Raw genomic sequence first — 20,983 nt, forward strand, 5'->3', positions numbered from 1 at the left:
TGGTGCTGCTGCTGGTGCTGCTGCTGGTGCTGCTGCTGCTGCTGGTGGTGCTGCTGGTGGTGCTGCTGGTGGTGCTGCTGCTGGTGGTGCTGGTGTTGCTGGTGTTGGTGCTGGTGGTGCTGGTGGTGCTGCTGGTGTTGGTGCTGCTGGTGGTGCTGCTGGTGCTGCTGCTGGTGGTGTTGGTGCTGCTGGTGTTGGTGCTGCTGCTGGTGGTGTTGGTGCTGCTGGTGGTGGTGCTGCTGCTGCTGCTGGTGGTGGTGCTGGTGTTGGTGCTGGTGGTGCTGGTGGTGCTGCTGCTGGTCGTGCTGCTGCTGGTGCTGCTGCTGGTGCTGCTGCTGGTGCTGCTGGTGCTGGACGCGGGTTCTATGCGGCCGTGAAGTGCGAGCGCACCGAGTCCTGTCGGAGCTGCCTGTGTTTCTCGGTGTCGTCTCCCAGCGAAGAGGTCCGCCTCTTCACGCGCACCTCGTACAGCCTCCTGAGTCATCACCATCAGAATCACCATTAGCAGCAGAAGCAGCAGATGCAGCAGCAGCAGAATCGTGAGCATCATCAAGAGACCCGTATTCTTGATCACGGATTGGCGCCGGCTGGGGAGTGAGCTGGCTCGAAGCCGTGCTTAACTTGAGCCGGCTCTGAAGACAGTCCCAGCCAGACTCCTGGGAGCTGAGCCTGAGCCAAGCCAAAGTTGAGCCGCTCATGCCCGAGCAGAGCTGTCCTCGAGAACGAGCCGTAGCCGTGACTATTTACGATAAACTATTTTTTTTATTTTACCAGGTAAAGCTCACTGAGCTGTGTAGCTCTTTTTCAGAAGCGACCTGGCCACAAATGATAGCTCAACGAAGTGGCTTATCACGTGGAAATTTATGACAATCAAAATTAAATACCCTAAACGCATGTTCCTAAATGTAGAGGGAAAAATCGGGGGAACCAGAGAAAAAAAATCCACGTAATCACGTAGAAAGCTACATGCAAACTACAAATACATAGGCGTCAGAGTCAGGATCGAACCCACCATCTCCTGTATACCAGGTGAGGTCGTTAACATTTCGCCACCCTGGCGCCCAAAGAATACGAGCCGCCCCTAATAGTTGCTCTCCTTTTCTACAGCGTCACCACCATGAGCCATCATCTATTCACTGCTGGCTGAAGGCCTCCTCAAGCGTTCGCCAGCTCCGTCTCGCTTCTCCACACGAGATAATTGCATCGCTCCATCTCTCTGATGCTTCAAGCTTGTGTTGGACTGCCTGGTACACTTGAAGCCTCGGGTGTGCACACAGACAAAGACCCCCCGTATAGCCTTAATAAACTATTCGGGCAAGTGCTGTTAGCGAGCACATGTGAAGGCCGGCACAGAACACGAGGGGGTGGGTGGCCAATGTAGGCTTTCGCGACAAATATCATCCATGATACGGGTTTTTGTGGGTTAGATCGCATAAATACAAATGTGTCGTTAAACCCGCCACCACCCGACACAGCCAACTAGTAAGGTTTGTCACGTGAGCAGAACAAATCTGGCTGTCCGCCTGATGATGCCGGTTGTAATTATATACTGGAGAAACGTCGTACTCAGATTGTAAATGTTGTGGATTTGCTCACCATTGCAACGGTGTGCTGTACTAATGACGAATTGGCATGTTCTGTTTTCGTGATAAACTTTACTAATTGGCTGTGTCGGGTGTTGGCGGGTTTAACATCACGTTTACATTTACACCTTTGGCTGCCAGTTAGTTCGTCCATTAGTCTCGATCACCGGCCCATGATCGTCCTTGATGGCGGCGACGTGTCCTCTGCCCGAACCCACTGACTTTACTTCTCGGCCGATATGACGTCTCTGAGATGCGTTATGTATAGAAAGTCCTCTCCACATGTTCCTCATTCTGTCTCTCGGTGTCAACTCAAGCATGCAAACCAGTAAACGGACTGGGACTAAAAATTGGCACCAGGCATTTGTAAACTAACTGGGCCAAATTTGGCCGTGGGCAATTATTGTTTTTGTTAAATGGTTGTTGTGCGACCAACTGCATTCCAGTAGCGAGATTTGCGGTGTGACGTGTTAGCGTGATTTACCGTGCGATCTCATTGGCACATTTGAGCTGGTCGAAAAAAAAAACACAAACCGGCGTTTGGAATGGACCGGCAGGGATGCTGCCCTGTGGCCAGTCCTGGGCCTGCATGCACCCCTGCATGCTTCCACATCTAAACTTCTGACTTCTGAACTTCATGACTTCTTTGCGCACTTGTCAGCTGATTTACAGCATGGGAGATGTGTTTTTCTTGAGTCATGTCTTTCTTTAACCGAGAATCTCGCCCCCCCCCACCCATCCCCCGCCTTCCCGTAAGTCAGTTAAGGTCCACTGTTAATTATAAAAAGGGAGTAAGATTGTTCGTTGAGCTAAATGTCCAAACGTTACAACGTGAAGAACTACTGATAAAAAAAAGATATATTAATGGCGATCCACGGTAGTAGATCATTAGTAAGGGAGGGCGGAAGGGTATGTATACAAAGACAAGCATAGCTTATCATGAAATATATTCGTGAAATATATTTTTCAGAGGGCTTCAAGGTTCTTATCTCGAAGCGAGCTGCACTCTTCGCGTTGCAGTGGTCTTGGTGATGGTCGTTGTTATTGCTGTGTTGTGGTGACGGTGTTGCTGGTAGTGGTGGTCGCTATGATGTGGTGGTTGATGTTGTTATGGTGGTAGTGGTTGTGGTGTTTATCAAGATTTGGTGGTGTTGCTTGTAGTTGTTTTGGTGGTGTTGGTGCTGTTGGTGTTACTGGTAGTGGTGCAGTGGTTTCCACGCTACGCTACGAACTAAGTGACCCGAGTTCGATGCCGTTCACGGCCAACACCCGTGACGACTATCTGAACCGGTCATGGGCCTCAAATGTGTACCGAGTGTGATGGGTAAAAACATTTCCACTAAGGAGACAAAGGCGGCCAGGCGTGGTGCTGGCCACCTACCACCCCCCCCCCCCCCCCCCCATGTGCCGTGCCGGCTTTCGTAGGTGCTCGCTAACGGAACTTACCCCAACAGTCTGTTAAGGCTACACGGGGGATCTTTGTCTTTGGTGCTGGTGGTAGTGGTTGTGGTGCTGGTGGTAGTGGTTGTAGTGCTGGTGGTAGTGGTTGTGGTGCTGGTGGTAGTGGTTGTGGTGCTGGTGGTAGTGGTTGTGGTGCTGGTGGTCGCATTGGTGGTGCTGGTAATGGTGCTTGTAGTGGTGGCTGTGGAAGGATCTGGGGAGGTCAGGCGCGTGTGAATTTAAATCCCCGGAGCTTTGCTTTGTGTCTGGCTGATAGCATTGACATGGAAATGAGAGTGCACACGTGGGAGAGAGAGAGAGAGTGGGGTGGGGAGCGGTGGCGTCGCGGTTAGCGCGCTGCATATGAACCTGACTATCCGAGTTCGATTCCCGCTCACGGCCAACACCAGTGACAACTATGTGAACCGGTCATAGGCCTCCCGTAGGTCGACTCAGCCTCAAATCAATACCTGGTGCGGTGTGTAAACATCGTCACTGGAGGCAAAGGCGGTCGGGCGTGGTGCTGGCCACCTTTATGTACCGTGCCGGCCTTCATATGTGCTCGCAAACAGCACTTGCCCTAAAAGTATGTGTAGGCTATAGAGCGGAGCTTTGTCTTTATAGTGGCATAGTGGTTAGCGAACCACGCCACAGCGAACATGAGTGGTGAATGATATCTGAAGCGTCCCTGCTCTTCTCTAACGCCGACTCAGCCTTGAATGAGTAGCTGGTGTGGTGTGTAACACGCGCACTGGGGAGATAAAAGTGACTGAGCATGCTGTTGGCTGAACCCCCCCCCCCCCCTCTTGAGCTGTTAAGGCTTAGTAGGTGGTCACTAACAGAACTTGCCCCAACTGTCTATAAGACTATATGGGTGGTCTTTGACTTTATTTTGTCAGAGGGTGAATGGGTCTGTGTGGGTGTGGGTGTGTCCAAAACAAAATATATGGCCTTGTGTAGTGGCGATGATGTCATCTGGACAACTAGAAATGGGGTTGGTGGATCACGTGGAGATCAATCATTCCATCTTGTTATACGTGCACATATACACGCTTCTTAAACATTAATAACAACTAATAGGGGTTTTCCCCTTTTTCTGGCAACAAAACTGACACCTTTTGCAAGGAATCATGCTTACATTAACCACAATACTTGCAGTCAAATGCAAACAAAAAGCAATACTCTGATCATTTATGCATTGTCTTTGAAACTGATTGGTCTACACCAGAGACAGCTTTCTTTAGAGCCTAGTCTCATATGGTGTTCGACCAGATGACGCCAAAAGGCGCACAGTTCAAAGACAACGCACTATCAGAGTAATGAGAGCTCGGGGTGAGCAGCAGCAAAAGGGGAAACCCCGTATTAGTATATGTTGGTACTGGCAAAGGAGGTCCCATGATGACATTAATAACAAGTAAAATAGAAAAAAAAATGCTTCTGGCCTTTGAAAGCATACGATTACAAAGAACGTTAAGTAACCAATGGAAGGTTTGGCGTAGAAGGTGACGATATAGTCTCGTAGATGTAATCAGGAAGAAGAGATTGCGGTGGGTGGGAGACATGTGCGGCAGGCTGGAGGAGGGCAGGTCACGGACAGAGACACTGGAGCGGCACCCCAGTGACCGTCGACCGAGTAAGAAGACCTCAAGCCGGATGGTAGTGATGCTGAAACTGGAAGGGGCATGTTTCGAGGATAGCTGTCAAATTTCGATTTCAAGCTTTCGTGACTGCAGGGATTCATATTCTTGGTTCTTTCGGTACAGTCACGTAGAAGGGAAATAATAAAATAATAAAAATAAACATAATAAAATAAAATTCTCACGGCGGCTGCTTGCGTTGTGGCCGAAACGTCGTGATAATTTGATTATGTTTTATTTTTATTATTTTATTATTTCCCTTCTACGTGACTTTACCGAAAGAACCAAGAATATGATAGCTGTGAACTTTGCAACAACCGAGGTGTCTGTCTACCCGAAAGGAGGAACTGTGATTCCGTGGCAAGGCAGCGTCTCGAACTTTGTCTGTGAGACGACCCTGCGGGCCTGACACGCCCTGACCGCCGAGCTCGCCGCGGTACGCTGCACGTGAAACCAAGCACACGCGGCCAACCCCCCCCCCCACCACATCTGGCGTAGCCGGGCACTCACCTGAAGACGAAAGTGGCAAAGAGAAGCGCGCAGACCAGCAGGAAGCCGACGATGATTGCAACGGTGCTGGCATCTCCGAGTCCGTCTGGCGTGCACAGCGGGAGCGATGCAAACTCAGAGTCAGTCGTTTAGCGGTAGCGGTGTGGGCAACTTGGCAGGCATGAGCCCCGGTGCTCGGAATTGAGTGGGGACCCCCCCCCCCACCCATCCGTCTGATTCTCAAACCCCCACCCCCTTCTCCCACCCCTTCACCGTGTGTAGTGAAGATGCATACTGTGTAAAAGTGTTGTGGTCACTGAGAGGACAAATAGAAAAGTTAAATCTCAAAATGAGTTCTCACTCAAATGTATGTATGTCGAAATTACTTTGCACTGTACGTAGCCAACCCTGCAAATCAGAGGCGAGCGTAGGGTGGCGCTCATCCCGTTGTTTACAACACCGCCAAGTCGGTGGTGGGAATTCCAGAATTTTCATGGCAGGGATGGGTTAATCCGTCAGACATCCACAGGAGAATGGGAACACATGACCAAGCTATAGGGGTAGGTGTGTAAGGCGAGGTGCAATATCAACCGTGCATGCCAAGGCGTCTCTTACAAAAGAGATTCGCCGTCTCAAGAGTTTCTCGTATGGGTGAAAGTAAAATATAAAACACAGTCAACCCATCCGTGAATGAAAGACGAGGGCATCCTATCTCGAGTGGATGGAATGACATTTCCACTGGTGTAACATGCCCCGAGTTACAGACACGCTCCAAGACCCGTGCGTTTATTGACATTTCGCGAACAGAGCACTCCGTTTTCCTGTCAGCAAGTCACAAATCAAAAGGAAACGGAAAGCAGTAGATGTAATAACCGTTCACGGATTGAGTATTATGACAGGTGTGAGTGAGTGATTTATGTTAATTCTCATGATGTTCTGGAAGGAAGAGAAAGCTTCAGTTTGGCCTCATCGTCACGTTTGTGCTTCAATAGTGATGAGCAAAATAGTAAAAAAAAAACATTTTTTTAATGTTCCCCGCAAAAAATGACGGCTTATAATGCATAGAGTTTCATTCACTTGATATCTAGTGCCCTAACAAATATACACTCCCCGTCATCAGTGAAGCAAGTAATTTGCTTCCTTTGGAGTGTGATGCTCAAGCCGACCGAGAGTGGGAGAAGTCTGCTGCTGCTCACGGTCATCATTGAAAATCAAGCTGACTCTATCTTGATTTGAAGCTTTCGTGACTGCAGGAATCCATACGCTTTGGTCCTCTCGGTAAAGTAACTTAGGTATGAAAATTAAATCAAATACATCACGACGTTTCGGGCGCAACACAAGCGTCCGTCATCATGTGGGAAAGCATGGCCTGCTGCTGATGCAGACTGTTTTATCAGCAGCAGGCCACGCTTTCCCACCTGATGACGGACGCTTGTGTTGCGCCCGAAACGTCGTGATTTATTTGATTTTAATTTCATACCTACGTGACTTTACCGAAAGAGCCAAAGAGTATCAAGCTGACTCTCTTAAAGCGAGCAGTGCTGATCCCCGCTGATGGCTACGAACCAGCGGTAGAAATTGTATATTCTGGTGGCCCGAGCCAGTCTCTCCATGGCATAATAACTAAAAAATAAAACACGACCGAATAGAAAAAAAAATTCTCCTCCATCCATCCGTCGATAAGCCAGCCACACGGCCCAAGGCTCAGGATTTAAGGATGACAGCTCCGGCATGCTCTTGCTTTGTAATGAGAAACGGGCAGTCGGTCAAGCGGAGAGATGAAATCGAATTTGCATACAGCGTGTGTTGAACCGAATAACACCGAGGCACATGTTTTTTTTTTTATCCCCGGCGAGCCGTACGGAATTTCAATAGGCCGAGCCCGTGCCAGCAGTGAGCATTTACTGGTTGTGCTGGGGAGTTGGGAGTTACGTGGTGGGGTCAACGGTAGTAAAAACCTACTTGGAACGATTAAGCCCGCCAAAGCTTAAGTATAAGTCATGTGTAGGCATCCACGTGGACTTCGCTCAGCATGGATTCTTTCTGCACGGATTCGGAACGCATCCCCCCCGTGCAGAGTGACGGTCAGGTGAGCATTGGAACCCAAAAAGAGCCATCAAACAAATGGCTTGTATCTTGTAAATGCATGCCGAAAGTTGCGTGTCGATGGGCTTTGAGATGACAGTTTGAGAAATCCTAAATGACAAAAAGACTTTCAAATGGCATAGTCTGACTCCGTCATATCGCATTTTCGTGATGTGACACCAGGGTTCATGTAACGCCTGCAGCCACTAGACGTGCTACCATCCACACTTCCAATTAGCACGGTTGGCTACGTATGGCGCGAAAGAAGTTCAACATACATACGTAATGTAAACAAAATATTTTTTCTTGTCTAGAATTTCGACCCGAAATCGTAACAATCCATAGAATTGCCAGCAGAGTGAATCAGTCCAATGCCCTTATTTAGTAGCATTTTATAAACTAATAAAACGACGGCGACCTCGGCGATGATGATGATGACGTGGACGAGATGGATGAGCCATGGGATGTGACCACTGGCGGTGGGGGGGGGGGGGGCTACTCACAGGCGTGGCACACGCACTCGTGGGGGGCCAGCTGCGTGCCGTGGGGGGTCACCACCGCCAAGGCTTCTTGTGGCCAAGACACACGTGCCCCAGCCACCTCCTCGAAGCTCTCCGTCCGCCCGTAGTAGTTGGCCACCACCTGCCACGGTCACAGCGCACGCCACCGTGAGCCAGGGGTAATGCATGGCCAAGGCGCTGCCCAAACAGATTAATCCAACCTAAACTATTTACTATTAACTTTTTTTTATTTTACCAGGTAAGGCTAACTTAGCTCTATATAGCTCTTTTTCGGAAGCAACATGGCCCCATAAATAATGTGATGATCAAGTTTGGCGAGACACGGTGCACTACACAATTAGCCGGGTTGGATGCATACGGTGCAAAATAATTTTAACATTTCCAGACCTACAAATAAGTGAGGGTATGGCGCTACGTCAAATCTATCGTTCCGCATACTGTATCACACCGTTCAGCAGCAGAGCTCAAGAAAGTAGTTCATCAACTGCTCAGAAACCGCGTTATAACGGCAAACATTCTTCTTTATAACGGACGCATTCCGCGTCGTGCCCCCAAAGTGTTCCCAAATTGAAAATTCACATTAAAGTGAGGACATCGTATTTGAGTTGAATCTGATACACATTGATTCCATACATGCATCCTGAGCTTAAGCATTTTATTTAATCGAAGAAGTGCTGCATCTCTATAATGCTCAGCAGTCACATTCCTAATGGGCCCTTCAGAGTCTTGTTCTCATTATTGAAGTTTCAAACTTGTGTTGGACAGCCTGGCGCACACACAGCCTATGTGCGTAGCTAGAAAGCTATACGATAAGAGAATGGGGAAGGGGGGGGGGGGTAAGGGGGAAAGTGGGGGGGGCTCACCATTTGCCTCCCATCTTCTCCATCATCCATGGCTAACACCGAGAAGTCTCCGACACGGTCTCCATTCTGGTCTATGGTCACTGGTCCTGCAATGCCTGATGGGAAAATATAAAATAATCAGCATTAGTCGATCGGTCTCCTTGCGAGTGAGAGCTCGGTTCGAGGGGGGCGATTGTAACGTTGTGGACACGTCGCCCTTCTTGATGCGCAACTCCAGAAAATTACTGCGCGTCGGTTGGCGGGTCGACGTTCGAAGGGAGGACTGCGACCCTCAAAGAAATGGCGCCGCCCTCTCACCGTGATGCGTGGATCAAATGAATCACTCGGGACGACACCAGTGTATGGCAGCAAGGGCAGTTCATGCGAATGCCGTCGCAAGAGGTCACACGTTTGGCGCAACGGTCTTTCACTGACTATGCGCAATGAATGAATGAATAAATTAGTCTATCCATCATCATAATCATCATCATCCATGGTCTATCATCATCAGCAGCAGCATGGGTCTCACCTTGGAAGGTGCGATTCCACATCTTCGTCACGATGTCCCGGCCCGAGCTGATGGAGCCGCCGGCCTCCAAGACCTCGTGCAGAGCGAGCGAATAGAGAACGACGCCGTCGTGGAAGCCCTCCACGAACATGTTCACCTGCGAGCGAACGGGCGCACGGGTGGACGCCGACCGTCGTCAGCTCGCTCGCATAGCAGGCAACTACCGCTGCCCGACTCGAAAAAATATCCACCACCAACACCACCGCCAACACCACCACCGCCAACACCACCAACACCACCACCGCCGCCACCACCAACACCACCGCCGCCACCGCCACCAAACTCACTCACACAAAACCACAACCCCCTGCCATTAATTCACTCGAACAACTACCAACGCAATACACTCCCTCTCTCGCACATTCAATCACCACCACCAGAACCTCTGCCACCCACTTAAACGAGCAACCAACAACGCCACCAACGCACTCACACAACTACCACCACCACCAATACAATCACTACCTCCACACCCCAACCACCGGCACCTTCATCATCTCTCTCGCTCCCTCCATTCCCTACCCTACCCAACACGGCCCTCCCTTCGCGCTCACGTTGTCGTCGTAGCTGAAGTTGAAGGTCTCGCGGGAGCGGCGCTTCATCTCCACGGAGAAGGAGTCGAACTCGGCCCGCTGGGTGCGGAGCAGGGTGACGGTGCGCAGCGCGCGGAACGCGGCGCGCGCCTCCCCGTCCAGCCCGTCACCGCGCCGCCACCGGCCGTCACCTGAACCCATCCACCGTCAGTTCGCGCAATCAACAACTGCGCCACCCCCCCCCCTTCTTCCTTTGTCATCCGAGTAATGCTGGGCCTGTCGTTCGGTGGCTGGGACGCAACCACCTTCTCGCGATACGCTTCAGAACTTGTTTCACGTCATTTTAATCACGGGAGACAAACTCCAAGAGTTTGCGTCAACAAATGCTGGCAGGATAATATCGATCTGAGAAGTTCAATAAGAGCCCGATGGAAACACGGACTTCTTTGTTTAACGTGGGAATGCAGAATAAGAGTTCTGCTTGTTTATGCTTTCACACGTAATTATCCACATCATTGCATACGAAGAAGGCCCATTGCCATGAAGAAGGGCCGTTACCCGATATTTATATATTTTTTTCTCCTTTAACGGCGTTTACGAGTGAGTTGAGTGATATTGTACGCTGGGCGGTCAGTTGGGCTCTCGCCTCAGGGCGAGGAGGATGCCCCCGAGGGCTTCTGTGTATAGTCCGCGCTGCTCGCTCACCGTACTGGGTGCTGTTGAAGAGCTCGATGTTGAAGAACACGTGGTCCCCACCGGTCATGCCCTTCCTGTGCGCCTCCAGAAGGATCTCGCGCACCGAGTCGGCTCCGGCGCAAATGATCACGACTGGAACGAGAGAAACAGCGAGTCCACGTCGGGTCCACGTATCGTCCTCTCTCCCTGCAGCTTAAATCGTCACCGGGTCAGCGCTCAAACTCCACTGGCGGCCTGAGTCAACAAGCAATGGAAACTCCACATGCCCGTGAGATTGATAATGGGCATGGACACTGTGTCTCATGACGCCATGCCTATAATTCAGTTGTAATGACTTTGGGATAAAAAAAAAAAGATTTAAAAAACGAATAACGTCTTTTCGTGCTCTCCAGGCCAGATCACCCACCCCATGGAACCTGCATTTTGGAAAGGGGAAGAAGCATTCACCAACTGTCAATGCGAGCCCAGGGTTAGACTGCTGCTACATGTGGCACAAGTGACTTGATTCACTTGAATAATCCGATTAAGTAGCTCCATATATTCCAATAATTCTCTGAACAGGGTTAGGACAAAATAAGGTGATATGGATGTGGCGTTCCAAAATAAACTCAACAAACTTTCATTTACCAGGTAAAACCCACTGAGGTATTCGCTCTTTTTTTAGAGGTGGCCTGGTCACACATTATAGCTCATCGAACGGATGATATCATCATTCATCATCATCACACGTGGGACATCATAGTAGCAGCCAAATAATCTAACCCGCGTGTTGAGTCTAAATATAGAGGAACCCGGAGAATAATCTACGCGACCACCACGGGGACAGCGAGAACACGCAGGACTCCAAATATACAACAACGGGCATCGCCAGGCTCCGTGATCGAACCCACGCGCTCCTGTCGTACCATGCGAGGGAGATAACGTCCATCCGAACTGTTGCAGCTCAAATGAATCCCCGGGAAACATGCACGAATTGACTCGATATCATGCAACGCTTTCTTCTTTTCTTCTCTCTTTCTCTTCTCGCTGCCTCTTCATCCGTCGCGTTAATGCAATGCGCGCATGCCGTGGCGTGTCTGTGTTTCTCGCTGCGAAGTTAGAGGCGCAAGCCCCGCTGGCGAAGATAAGGGAGCGTTGGCTAAACAAACGCAGCGGCACCACCGCGCTTCGTTGCGGTCGCCTTGACGCTCGTGGCTTTTTTTTAATCCTTTATATTAAGTTCGCTTGCTTGCTTACGACCGTGCAAATCTTTCGGTCGTTTTTTCAACCTACTTCCCGTGATCCAATCGAGCTGACATTTTCCACACAAACTCGTTGTGCGTGACAATTAATGTTCGTGAAAAATGTTTCCAAAATTTTACACTTTTTAGGACAAAAATATTATATTTAATTACCAATTGCTTAATGCTGGCAGACAATCATCTGACCCATAGGTGGCAGCCATCTCAAGCCAGAGGACGAGAGGACTCTAGCCGCCACGCACATAAAGGATTTATAGTGAAAAACTTTGTTTTTACGGGTTATACTTATTGCGTCATTAAATCGGAGCTGCCCATTGTGGAATTTAGAGGAACAACAATAACAACGGGGCTATGCGAGAGCGACGTCTCTCCAGTGCCACAACGAGAGCTCACGCGTTCACGCACAAAGGGCACGGCATTAAACCCACCCCCCACCCCCAATATCAAGCGATGCGAACTGCGATGTACGTACATTCAACTTCGCTCGCAGCGTACGGAGCCAACCGTGCTATTCGGGAAGTGCTGTTTGCGAGCGCCTATTAGTGACGACGTAGTCGAGGGGGTGGGTGCCAGCAAGAAGAATGAAACTTGTGTCGCCGGGTTACTAGAAGCGCAGTGCCCGCTCCTCTACCCATATGCACACACAAACAACAAGGACAAAGATCCCCCGTGTAGCCTTAACAGACTGTTGGGGCAGGTGCTTTTAGCGAGCATCTATGAAGGCCGGCACGGCACACGAGGGGGTGGGTGGCCAACATCACGCCCGGCCACCTTTGTCTCCCCAGTGGTGATGTTTACACACCACAACAGGTATTCATTTGAGGCTGAGTCGACCTGAGGGTAACCCAGGACCGGTTCAAATAATTGTCACTGGTGTTGGTGATCGTGAATCGAACTCGAGTCACCGGGTTCGTAGCGCGGCACGCTAACCGCTGCACCACCGCTTCCCACAACGCACACGATTCACATCTCTGCCATCTCGGTACGATGGCTCGGACAGGCGGGATTCTCTCTCGCCGCCTTCCCCGCACCATCCATTACGCGTGATTTACAATTCATCTCGCATCGATGCGCCGTCGCCACCGCGAGCCGATGCGGTTGGGGCTTTGGAGTTGCTTTTGGTTTTTTATTTTGCTCCGTCCGTCAGTGTCCGATGTCGGCGCTTCCGAGACGTTCCATGGCAGCGACTTTGTGATGCTCACCACCTGCGTGTCACGTGCTTGGCAATGTGTGATTATGCCGGGCGTGTACGTGTGGTGGTGTAGCGGTTAGCGCGCTGCGCTACGAACCCGCGGATGCGAGTTCGATTCTTGCGTCACGGCCAACACCCAGTGATGATTATCTGAACCGGTCCTGGGCCTCCCCTAAGTCGCCTCAGCCTCAAATGAGTACCTGGTACGATGCGTAAACATCGTCACAAGGGAAACAAAGACGACCGGGCGTGGATCTGGTCACCTATCATCTTGTGTGCTCTGCCAGCCTTCATAGGTGCTCGCTAACAGCATTTGCCCCAACAGTCTTTTAAGGCTGTATTTTTATTCGTGTGTACTTATGGGTGTGATTGACCTTTGTGTGTGTGCGCGCGCACAAGCAGCTTCTGTTTGACCGGATCAGGCGAGAGATGAGATAGGCTGATGTCGTACAGGAGGACGTGGTGTTGCGTGGACTTGCCGTGACTGGTATCAGTGGTGTCGAGATTGGCCTCTTTGGAGAAAGTTCACGACGGACGCTGCTGCGCAAGTAAAGGCGGTCGCCCTCCAACAACAGCGGAGGGCAGAGGAGCGACGCTCACAACAACGAGAGGAGCGCTGGGCGGTTAAAACGCAGCGAGTTGGCACATCAGGGAGCACACGAGCACAGGTGGTGCATCTGTCAATCGTCTTCGTAATTCAACCCACCTGTGTCTGGCCCGTTACCTCCTGCCAGCAAACCTTCGACACTTTACACTTCAAAATGCACCTTGCCTGGCACAAAAGCGCCGTTGTGACGTCACCGACACTGAGTGGCGAATGGCGGTGGTGGTTGTTGTTGTTTAGCGTGATTTTGTTTGTGTGTTAGTCGGTGTTTGATTATGTGTGGGGAGCGGCAGTGGAGTGGTTAGCGCGCTGCGCTACGAATCTGGCGACCCGGGTTCGATTCCCGCACACGACCAACACCCAGTGACGATTATCTGAACCGGTCCTGGGCCTCCCCTAGGTCGACTCAGCCTCAATTGAGTACCTGGTGCGATGTGTAAACATCGCCACTAGGGAGCCAAAGTCGGCCGGGCATGGTGTGCCGTGCCGGCTTTCATAGGTGCTCGCTAACAGCACTTGCCCCTTCAGTCTGTTACAGGCTATACGGGGGTCTTTGTCTTTGTTTGATCATGTGAATGTTCGCGTGCGGGGATCTGTGTCGAAGTAGTCGGTGCACAGCCCTATGGACTCGGCCAGCCGAGTTCAATTGCCGGACACGGCCAAGATCAGCGGCGAGGAGAATCCTGAACTTCATTCTGGCCCTCCCCAAGTTCTAGGGGCGTGGTGCTAACCACACAACCACCACCACCAGCACACCAGGTGTGCATGAGTCGACAGCTCGCTCTGGTAGTGGCTGCGAACGTTATCGTTCGTGTATGAGACGTACCTTCCAGGTGCTGCACACACGTATATACACTTAAAATCCGCGGGTAATCCGCGAAGGACGCGCCTTGCGCCCTAAAGATATTTCCTAAACTCTTAGCGAGGTGTTATGACAACAGAAACCTAAACAGTGGCGATTCTGGGACATATTTTGGGGGTGCGGCGGTGGTGGCGGTGGAGATAACCACAGAGGATGGAACAAGCCAAAATGGAGGCCACACACAGTGGGATGGACAAAGTTAACTCTGCGGCGTGGATACCCAGAGCAGCTGGCAGGGGGAGAGATGGCAGCAGCGAGACAAAATCAAAGAGTTCTGAGGCCACTATTGGACAAGAGTAACGAAGGAAAGGAAGTAATGGAAGAAAGTGGGGCGATGCCTTTGTAAAGGAGTGGAAAATTACAGGCTGACGACATCCAAATGGACATCATCATCATCAGCCACGAGCAATCCACTGCTGGATGAAGGCTTCCCAAGCCACCGTCATCTCCCACGATCCTGTCATACACACAAACTCAATGTCGGGTATCACCAGTAGGAGCAGATTTGTGGGTCAAGTGTCGAGTGTGCTGCAGGATGTGGCTGAAGGAAGGAAGCGATGGCGAGGTGTGGGTGGCATCAAATACGCGAGCCGTGATGATGACTTTTTTCCAACCTGAGTTTGAGTGCCTTCTGGGGTCACACGGAGCATGTGGCCCATCAACAAAATAAAATCGCTGACTGGTCTTAAAGCTTGACCCTCCACGTCTGAGCGGGGGGGGGGGGTGCAGTAGGGCCGCAGTGCTCTCTCAATAGTTAGAGGCGAGGGTTGTTGGATCACGTAGGTGAATGACACTTTCACAGCTGCCGGGCTCTGGGGTGGTCCAGAAGATGACACATCAGCGAGTTCATCAGGAATGTTGTATCTTCGTAAGCGCGTGTGGAGTTTGTTTTTCCTCAGGAAACTCAAGTGGCCTTCTACATGGCTCATTGAGTCTCAACTATTTTATTTTCAGGAAGGTCCTGGATGAGACCTTTGGCCTATTAAAACAAACCACACGACTTTATTTTAGGATATCAGCTGGAGTGAGCGGATGAGTGGTCATTAACATGTAGCCTCTTCTTGTTTGTCAGAAATCCCATATTCAGCTTATGGAGGCCATGGTAATGAATCATGAAAACTGTCAACACATGCGTAAATAACACTGCTTTTAAAAGGAGACAAAAGGCGATTTAAGAGGCAGTGTGTGGGGCTGCGAGATAGCCAACAGGTAAAGTTACCCCCTCGCATGCGCATGGCATTTCTCCATCTTCTCTGATTTCCTCCCACACGAAGCCTCGCTAACTGCATTGTTCACAGATTCCAATGCAGCATGACCTTTTTTTTTTAAAAAGGTCTTGACACTCAGATTAAGGCTACCGTGGGTAAATCATTGGTAATACTATGATTATGAATTTGGAAGTTTTTTTATCGCTTCCCCTCACCAGCACCTCAATAAATATATTAGTGTCTGGGTCTCAAGAGTTTTCACCGTGGGAGGGAAAGGTGAGGGACTTGGGGTAAGTGGAGGAGAGGGGAGGAGGATGGGGGGGGGGAAACCTGGCACCAGAGGAGGAATCCCAGCTATGGACGCTGGGACGCGTAATTGAGACGCCGTTTTTTTGGCCAAGAATGTAGATTATCTTCATTCCGCATGGCCGCGGCATTTCTATGTCGCACCCTTCATCCAATTTATTTCGCTTCAATTCTCTATTTGCCTCCTTTGCAAGACCAGGTGTATAGTTTATCTACTGTGCAAATGCATTGAGTGCACCCATTGAGAGCGTGTTCGGCCCTTCTCAGTCGAGAGCAGTCTTGTTGTTGTGTGCAGTCATCGGCAGCCGTAATTCACACTAAAAATTAAGTCGACTTCGGCAGTGGTAATGCAAGCACAGATTTAAACACAATTTCCACCTTCCTGATTAATTGACTGCATGTGTTGGCACATATATATTAATTACATATCATTTCATATTTCATAACACGTGTTTTTGTTATCCTTACTGAGCCTTACGACTCTCTTTCAGGAGGCTCCTACGTTGGGCTGTTTGACGAATTCCAAGAATGAGTGCATAGTTGGCTGACGTTTTAGGCAATGGGGCTTCTGGTCACGCTTGCAAATGATATTGTTCTGCTCTCGTTGCGTTCTCAACTGGTTCAACAAAAAAACTTGAAACGTGAACGTCTGTGTCGTCTCGTGTCATTTGCAAGCTTGGCAATTGAAAGCATTTTGATTCCGTGTTAAATTCTGTGATATGGCTTTACCATAAGAATATACAATTCCTTATTAAAGCCAGTTAACAGTAATGTTATTTGCACAATCTTTTTGAGCTTTTTAAGTTAAAGTAGTGTCTCTGAACTGCAGTCCGCGCGACCACGATCTGCCTTTTCGCGATCATAAATAGTTTCTATTCACATGCAAATTAAGTCACTGCACATTGCATGCGTGAACCTGACGTTTGGTCAATCACGGGAAGCTGCTGTGCGGAGATCCAAAACACTGAATTGAAGCGCCTGCTGGATGTTTAATATTTTTTAAAATATCAGAGCATTTTTCGTTCAATTGCTAGTTAGTTTATGCTATTTGTTGCACGGACGATCCCGTTTAGTCAGCTGTCTGGCTATTTTACAAGGGAGATCTGTGATGCTGTGAGCTCCCCGTGCCTCCCCCCCCGCCCCCGCAAAATCCGCCTATGGCGATAACAATAACAAAGATAAAAACATTAGCATTGCAGAGAGAGAGAGAGAGAGTACGGGGTACTTAATGAATGTTGCGCAATAAACGCGGTGCTTGGCGGTCGTAAAACGACACACACGCGTATCAAAAAACAGTGCAAAGGTAATATGAAAATGTTCGGTGTAGGTGCAGGTATCCTCTGTGCTTTTGGTTCGAAAGGGATGTGAAAAGGGGGAGTTCGTGAAGAGAGGGAACCAATTGCACATGCGGAGAGTGCCCATCTCTGTTTGACAGCTCAGAACAGGTGGTTAAAACATTCCACGTTCCTATGGAATGAGGAACGCGTGGTGGGAAGATCATATTGGTTGTCTATAAATTGACCAACCACGGAAAATGGAAGCTGTTGAATTAGCGGTGGATGCCTGCAATTCAGAATGTGCTTTGCTGTGCCAGCCTTAATGGGTGCATGCTCACAACTCTCGACCTATAAGCCAATTTAGTTTTACTGGGGATGTTTGTCTGAGTGCATGACACATTAATTGTCAGTATTACATTACAATTATATCATACATTCTAGATTTGAAGCTTTCGTGACTGCAAGGATTCATATTCTTAGGTTTTTTTCGGTAAAGTCACGTAGGTTAAACATTAAAATTAATAAAAGTAAAATAAAATAAAAATCACGACGTTTCGGAGGCAACACAAGCTTCCGTCTTCAGGTGGAACCGTCACAGCCACGGCAGCTGTATCAAGTAAATGAGAGATTGCAGGAGCTACCACTCCGTTTATATAATGGTAGCTCCTGCAATCTCTCATTTACTTGATACAGCTGTCGTGGCTGTGACGGTTCCACCTGAAGACGGAAGCTTGTGTTGCCTCCGAAACGTCGGGATTTTTATTTTATTTTACTTTTATTAATTTTAATGTTTTACCTACGTGACTTTACCGAAAAAACCTAAGAATATAGCATACATGTTTAGTTCATAATGCAATCATTCATTGACCCATTAATTAAACCACTCCTTTATTCAATCATCTTATTCAATCACTCGTTCATCCACTTATTCAATCATTCTACAATCAATTCACTCAACCATTAATTTATGCACGAATTCATTCATTCACCCATTCAATCAACCACTCATTCATTCGACCATTTAATAATGTACCTACTCGTTCAAGCACTCAATCACCTACCTATTAAGTGTACCGTCCATTCACTAAACCATTTATTCGTTCACAAGTTCATTCACCCATTCAAACATAACGCAGTACGATCACCGCTGCACCACCGCTCCACCATACGGTCTATGTTCTGTGCTGAATTGCTTTTGGCACCCACCCAGGTCTCCTTTCTATCTATTTCAATAAAGCAGAAGTCTGATTCAGCAGTGGATGGATTGTGACTGATGATGATGATAATGATTACATATGTGCTCTATTATACTGTCGGCACATGTCGGTATTGGGAGTGTAAAGCGCACTGCGCTACGAACCCGTCGATCTGAGTTCGATTTCCAGCCACGTCCAACATCAGTGGCGAGTGATATCTAAACGTATCCCGGACCTCACCTGAGTTCGACTTGACATTAAAATCCGCTGTGGTGTCTAAATTTCAGCACTTATGGAGGCAATTTCAGCAATTGCGGCCTTAATAGGTGCTCGCTAACAATGACAGTCGACAACTTCTTATCAACTCCAGTCCTCGCGACACTCACCCCCGCAGTCCCCGTTTTAGTGATTATTACCAATCGTTTTATCAATTTGCAAATTACATCACTACACACTGCACGGACCTAATAGTTGGAAATAACATAACGCTGTACTGAGGCGTTGACAAACCACTGGTCTATACTGTATGGTATACGAATACCTCCTATTAGCACGGTTGACTACGTACGGTGCGAAATAAGTTCAACATACACGGATAATACAATACTGTGGTGCCCAGCTCTCTGATGTATCCCGTCTTCGTGTTGTACCGCGTGCTGTTCTGGCGTGACGCTCCACGTGCTCGGAGCTTCCTCGGCAACTTCGCTTCTTCCCTGGCATGTGCGGCGAGACCTCGTACATCATGCCGAACGACAGGCGGCGGGCAGAAACCCGACGGCATCGGAGACCTCATATTCTACACGGCTTCTATATAAGAAGGAGACACAAAGCACGCGACCGCAACACCGCACCTGCATGGCCACTGAGGACGACGCCCTCCAGCATCTCGCCAAAGTCCAGGTCCTGCTCCTCACTGTCGAAGGCGACGGGCTGCAGCTCGAATTCGTGGTGCTGCGTCGCGAACGTCTGGTGGATCCCCTCCACGGTGAAGAAGCAATCTCGCTCCTTCTTGTCGTCGTTGTAGATGAGGGAGGCTCCGCTCCAGCTGAAGCGACGGAACATGGCCAGGAAGAGCGCACCGAGCTGGGTGTACGCCGGGGCCACCCGCGTCAGAGTCTCATATTCATCTTTGGAATATGACCCGGGAGATGATGATGATGATGAAGACGAGGGCGCAGAAGACGCCTGGCCTTTGCTGGAGAAACCACTGGCCAGGGCTCCAGCAGACACCATGGGGACCCCCCAGTGAACGGCCAGGCGAGCGACGGGCGCGGCCGCGTACTCGCACGCCGGACCAAGGATGAGGTGCGGGGCTCCGTGCTCGGTGTAAAAGTCCACGGCTGAGAAGAGGGCTTCGTTGCCGCAGCCCGAGTCTGCGAAGTGAATGGAGAAGCGGTGACCCGGCAGCAGGGTCGCGTTGCCGGTCACGCTCTCGCGCGCGTACTCGATGGCGGGACGCACGCGCGCCTGCGAGAAGAGTCGAGCCCGGTCGGTGGGCAGGAGGACGAGCACGCGCACGAGGCGCGAGTCGCCGCCGTGGTCGCGGTTGTGCGCGCGCAGTGATGTCGGCACCATCAGCAGCAGCATCACCATCGTGAGCATCGTCTTGGCTGCCTGGAGCCCGTGGGCGTGCGCGTTGAACGGTCTCCCCATAGTTATGACACGTGGAGGTGGCCAGCAAATTGGTTGATAGTGGCAGTAGCCTAAGCGTCTAAACGATGCTGTTCAGAATAAAATAATGCAATCAGTAGATGAAAAGAGGGCCGTCGATATAGTGTCTTAACATGCAGCTGCCTGCACGGTGGCTACTGAGAGAGAGGCATAGGCGCTGCGAGCTGCAGTCACGCGCGCGCGGAATTAAGAGCCGCGTGCGTTTATTGCGCTGCGAGAAGATGAAGATTCTCCGCTCATAGCACTTCGATCCCTCTGATCTCTGATGCCTGCTTTCCGCCGGGCGATCGGCCGATGAATGAGTTGCACGGTTGCAAACCTTGACTTTAAGGAGCCCATGAGTGAATTTGGACTGTACCACCACACCTCGTGGGTTGGGTGGGGAGGGGGGAGAGCTGGCGGAGGGTGGAGAAGGAGGTCGGCATGAAGAATGAGCGAATCCAACATTCCATTAACTCTTTGAGCGCGAGAAATTGCAAGCTTTGTGAGCACTGGTTTTGATTTAAAACAATAGCAAATAATAAGATTTGATTGGCGAAATACGTTTACTGATACTATACACAAAGGGGGATGTTTGGACATTAAAAGGGGCACCTGGCTTCAGTTAAACGGGACGAGATGTCATGAGTGATCCCAGTTATTATGTCATCAACTAACCCCTCCTGTACTCCTCGCCTTCGGCTTCCTCTGCTGCCTCGACTTTATACTCCACTCATCACTCTCTCCTCTCCCATTACCTATTTTTCTTTTTCTTGGTTCTATCGGTAAAGTCACGTAGAAGGGAAATAAAAATCTAAATTAAAAGAAAAAAAACCCACGACGTTTCGATCGCGACACAAGCGGTCTTCTTCAGGTGGCGAGAAAAGAAGACCGCTTGTGTTGCGATCGAAACGTCGTGGGGTTTTTGCTTTTAATTTAGATTTGTGTTTCCTTTCTACGTGACTTACCGAAAGAACCAATAATATCAATTCCTGCAGTCACAGAAGTTTTAAGTTTAAACCAATTTTTCTCTCGCACATTTCTCCGTGTCAC

General features: G+C 49.8%; 1 protein-coding gene across 1 annotated transcript; it reads right to left on the minus strand.

Annotated features, from left to right (window-relative positions):
- Window positions 1–262: 262 nt before the first annotated feature.
- On the minus strand, window positions 263–20,245 carry LOC144935426 (atrial natriuretic peptide receptor 3-like). Its single transcript, XM_078862050.1, has 8 exons — window positions 19,132–20,245; window positions 10,404–10,526; window positions 9,720–9,889; window positions 9,127–9,262; window positions 8,619–8,713; window positions 7,738–7,876; window positions 5,171–5,255; window positions 263–475 (listed from the first exon to the last, which is right to left on the minus strand). Exons 1-8 carry the CDS (start codon window positions 19,931–19,933, stop codon window positions 364–366), a joined length of 1,662 nt encoding a protein of 553 aa, XP_078718176.1. The 5' UTR covers window positions 19,934–20,245; the 3' UTR covers window positions 263–363.
- Window positions 20,246–20,983: the final 738 nt, after the last annotated feature.

Source organism: Lampetra fluviatilis, chromosome 13, assembly GCF_964198595.1.
Source record: "Lampetra fluviatilis chromosome 13, kcLamFluv1.1, whole genome shotgun sequence".
NCBI lineage: Eukaryota > Metazoa > Chordata > Hyperoartia > Petromyzontiformes > Petromyzontidae > Lampetra > Lampetra fluviatilis.

What these genes read in the sequence shown, in the direction of transcription:
- LOC144935426 (XM_078862050.1), bottom strand. Translation starts at nt 19,933, where the DNA reads ATGGGGAGACCGTTCAACGCGCACGCCCACGGGCTCCAGGCAGCCAAG. An exon ending in CTTCAACAGCACCCAGTACG is followed by an intron (nt 9,890 to 10,403) that starts GTGAGCGAGCAG and finishes GGATGGGTTCAG; the next exon opens with GTGACGGCCGGTGGCGGCGC. An exon ending in GTGGAATCGCACCTTCCAAG is followed by an intron (nt 8,714 to 9,126) that starts GTGAGACCCATG and finishes TTTTCCCATCAG; the next exon opens with GCATTGCAGGACCAGTGACC.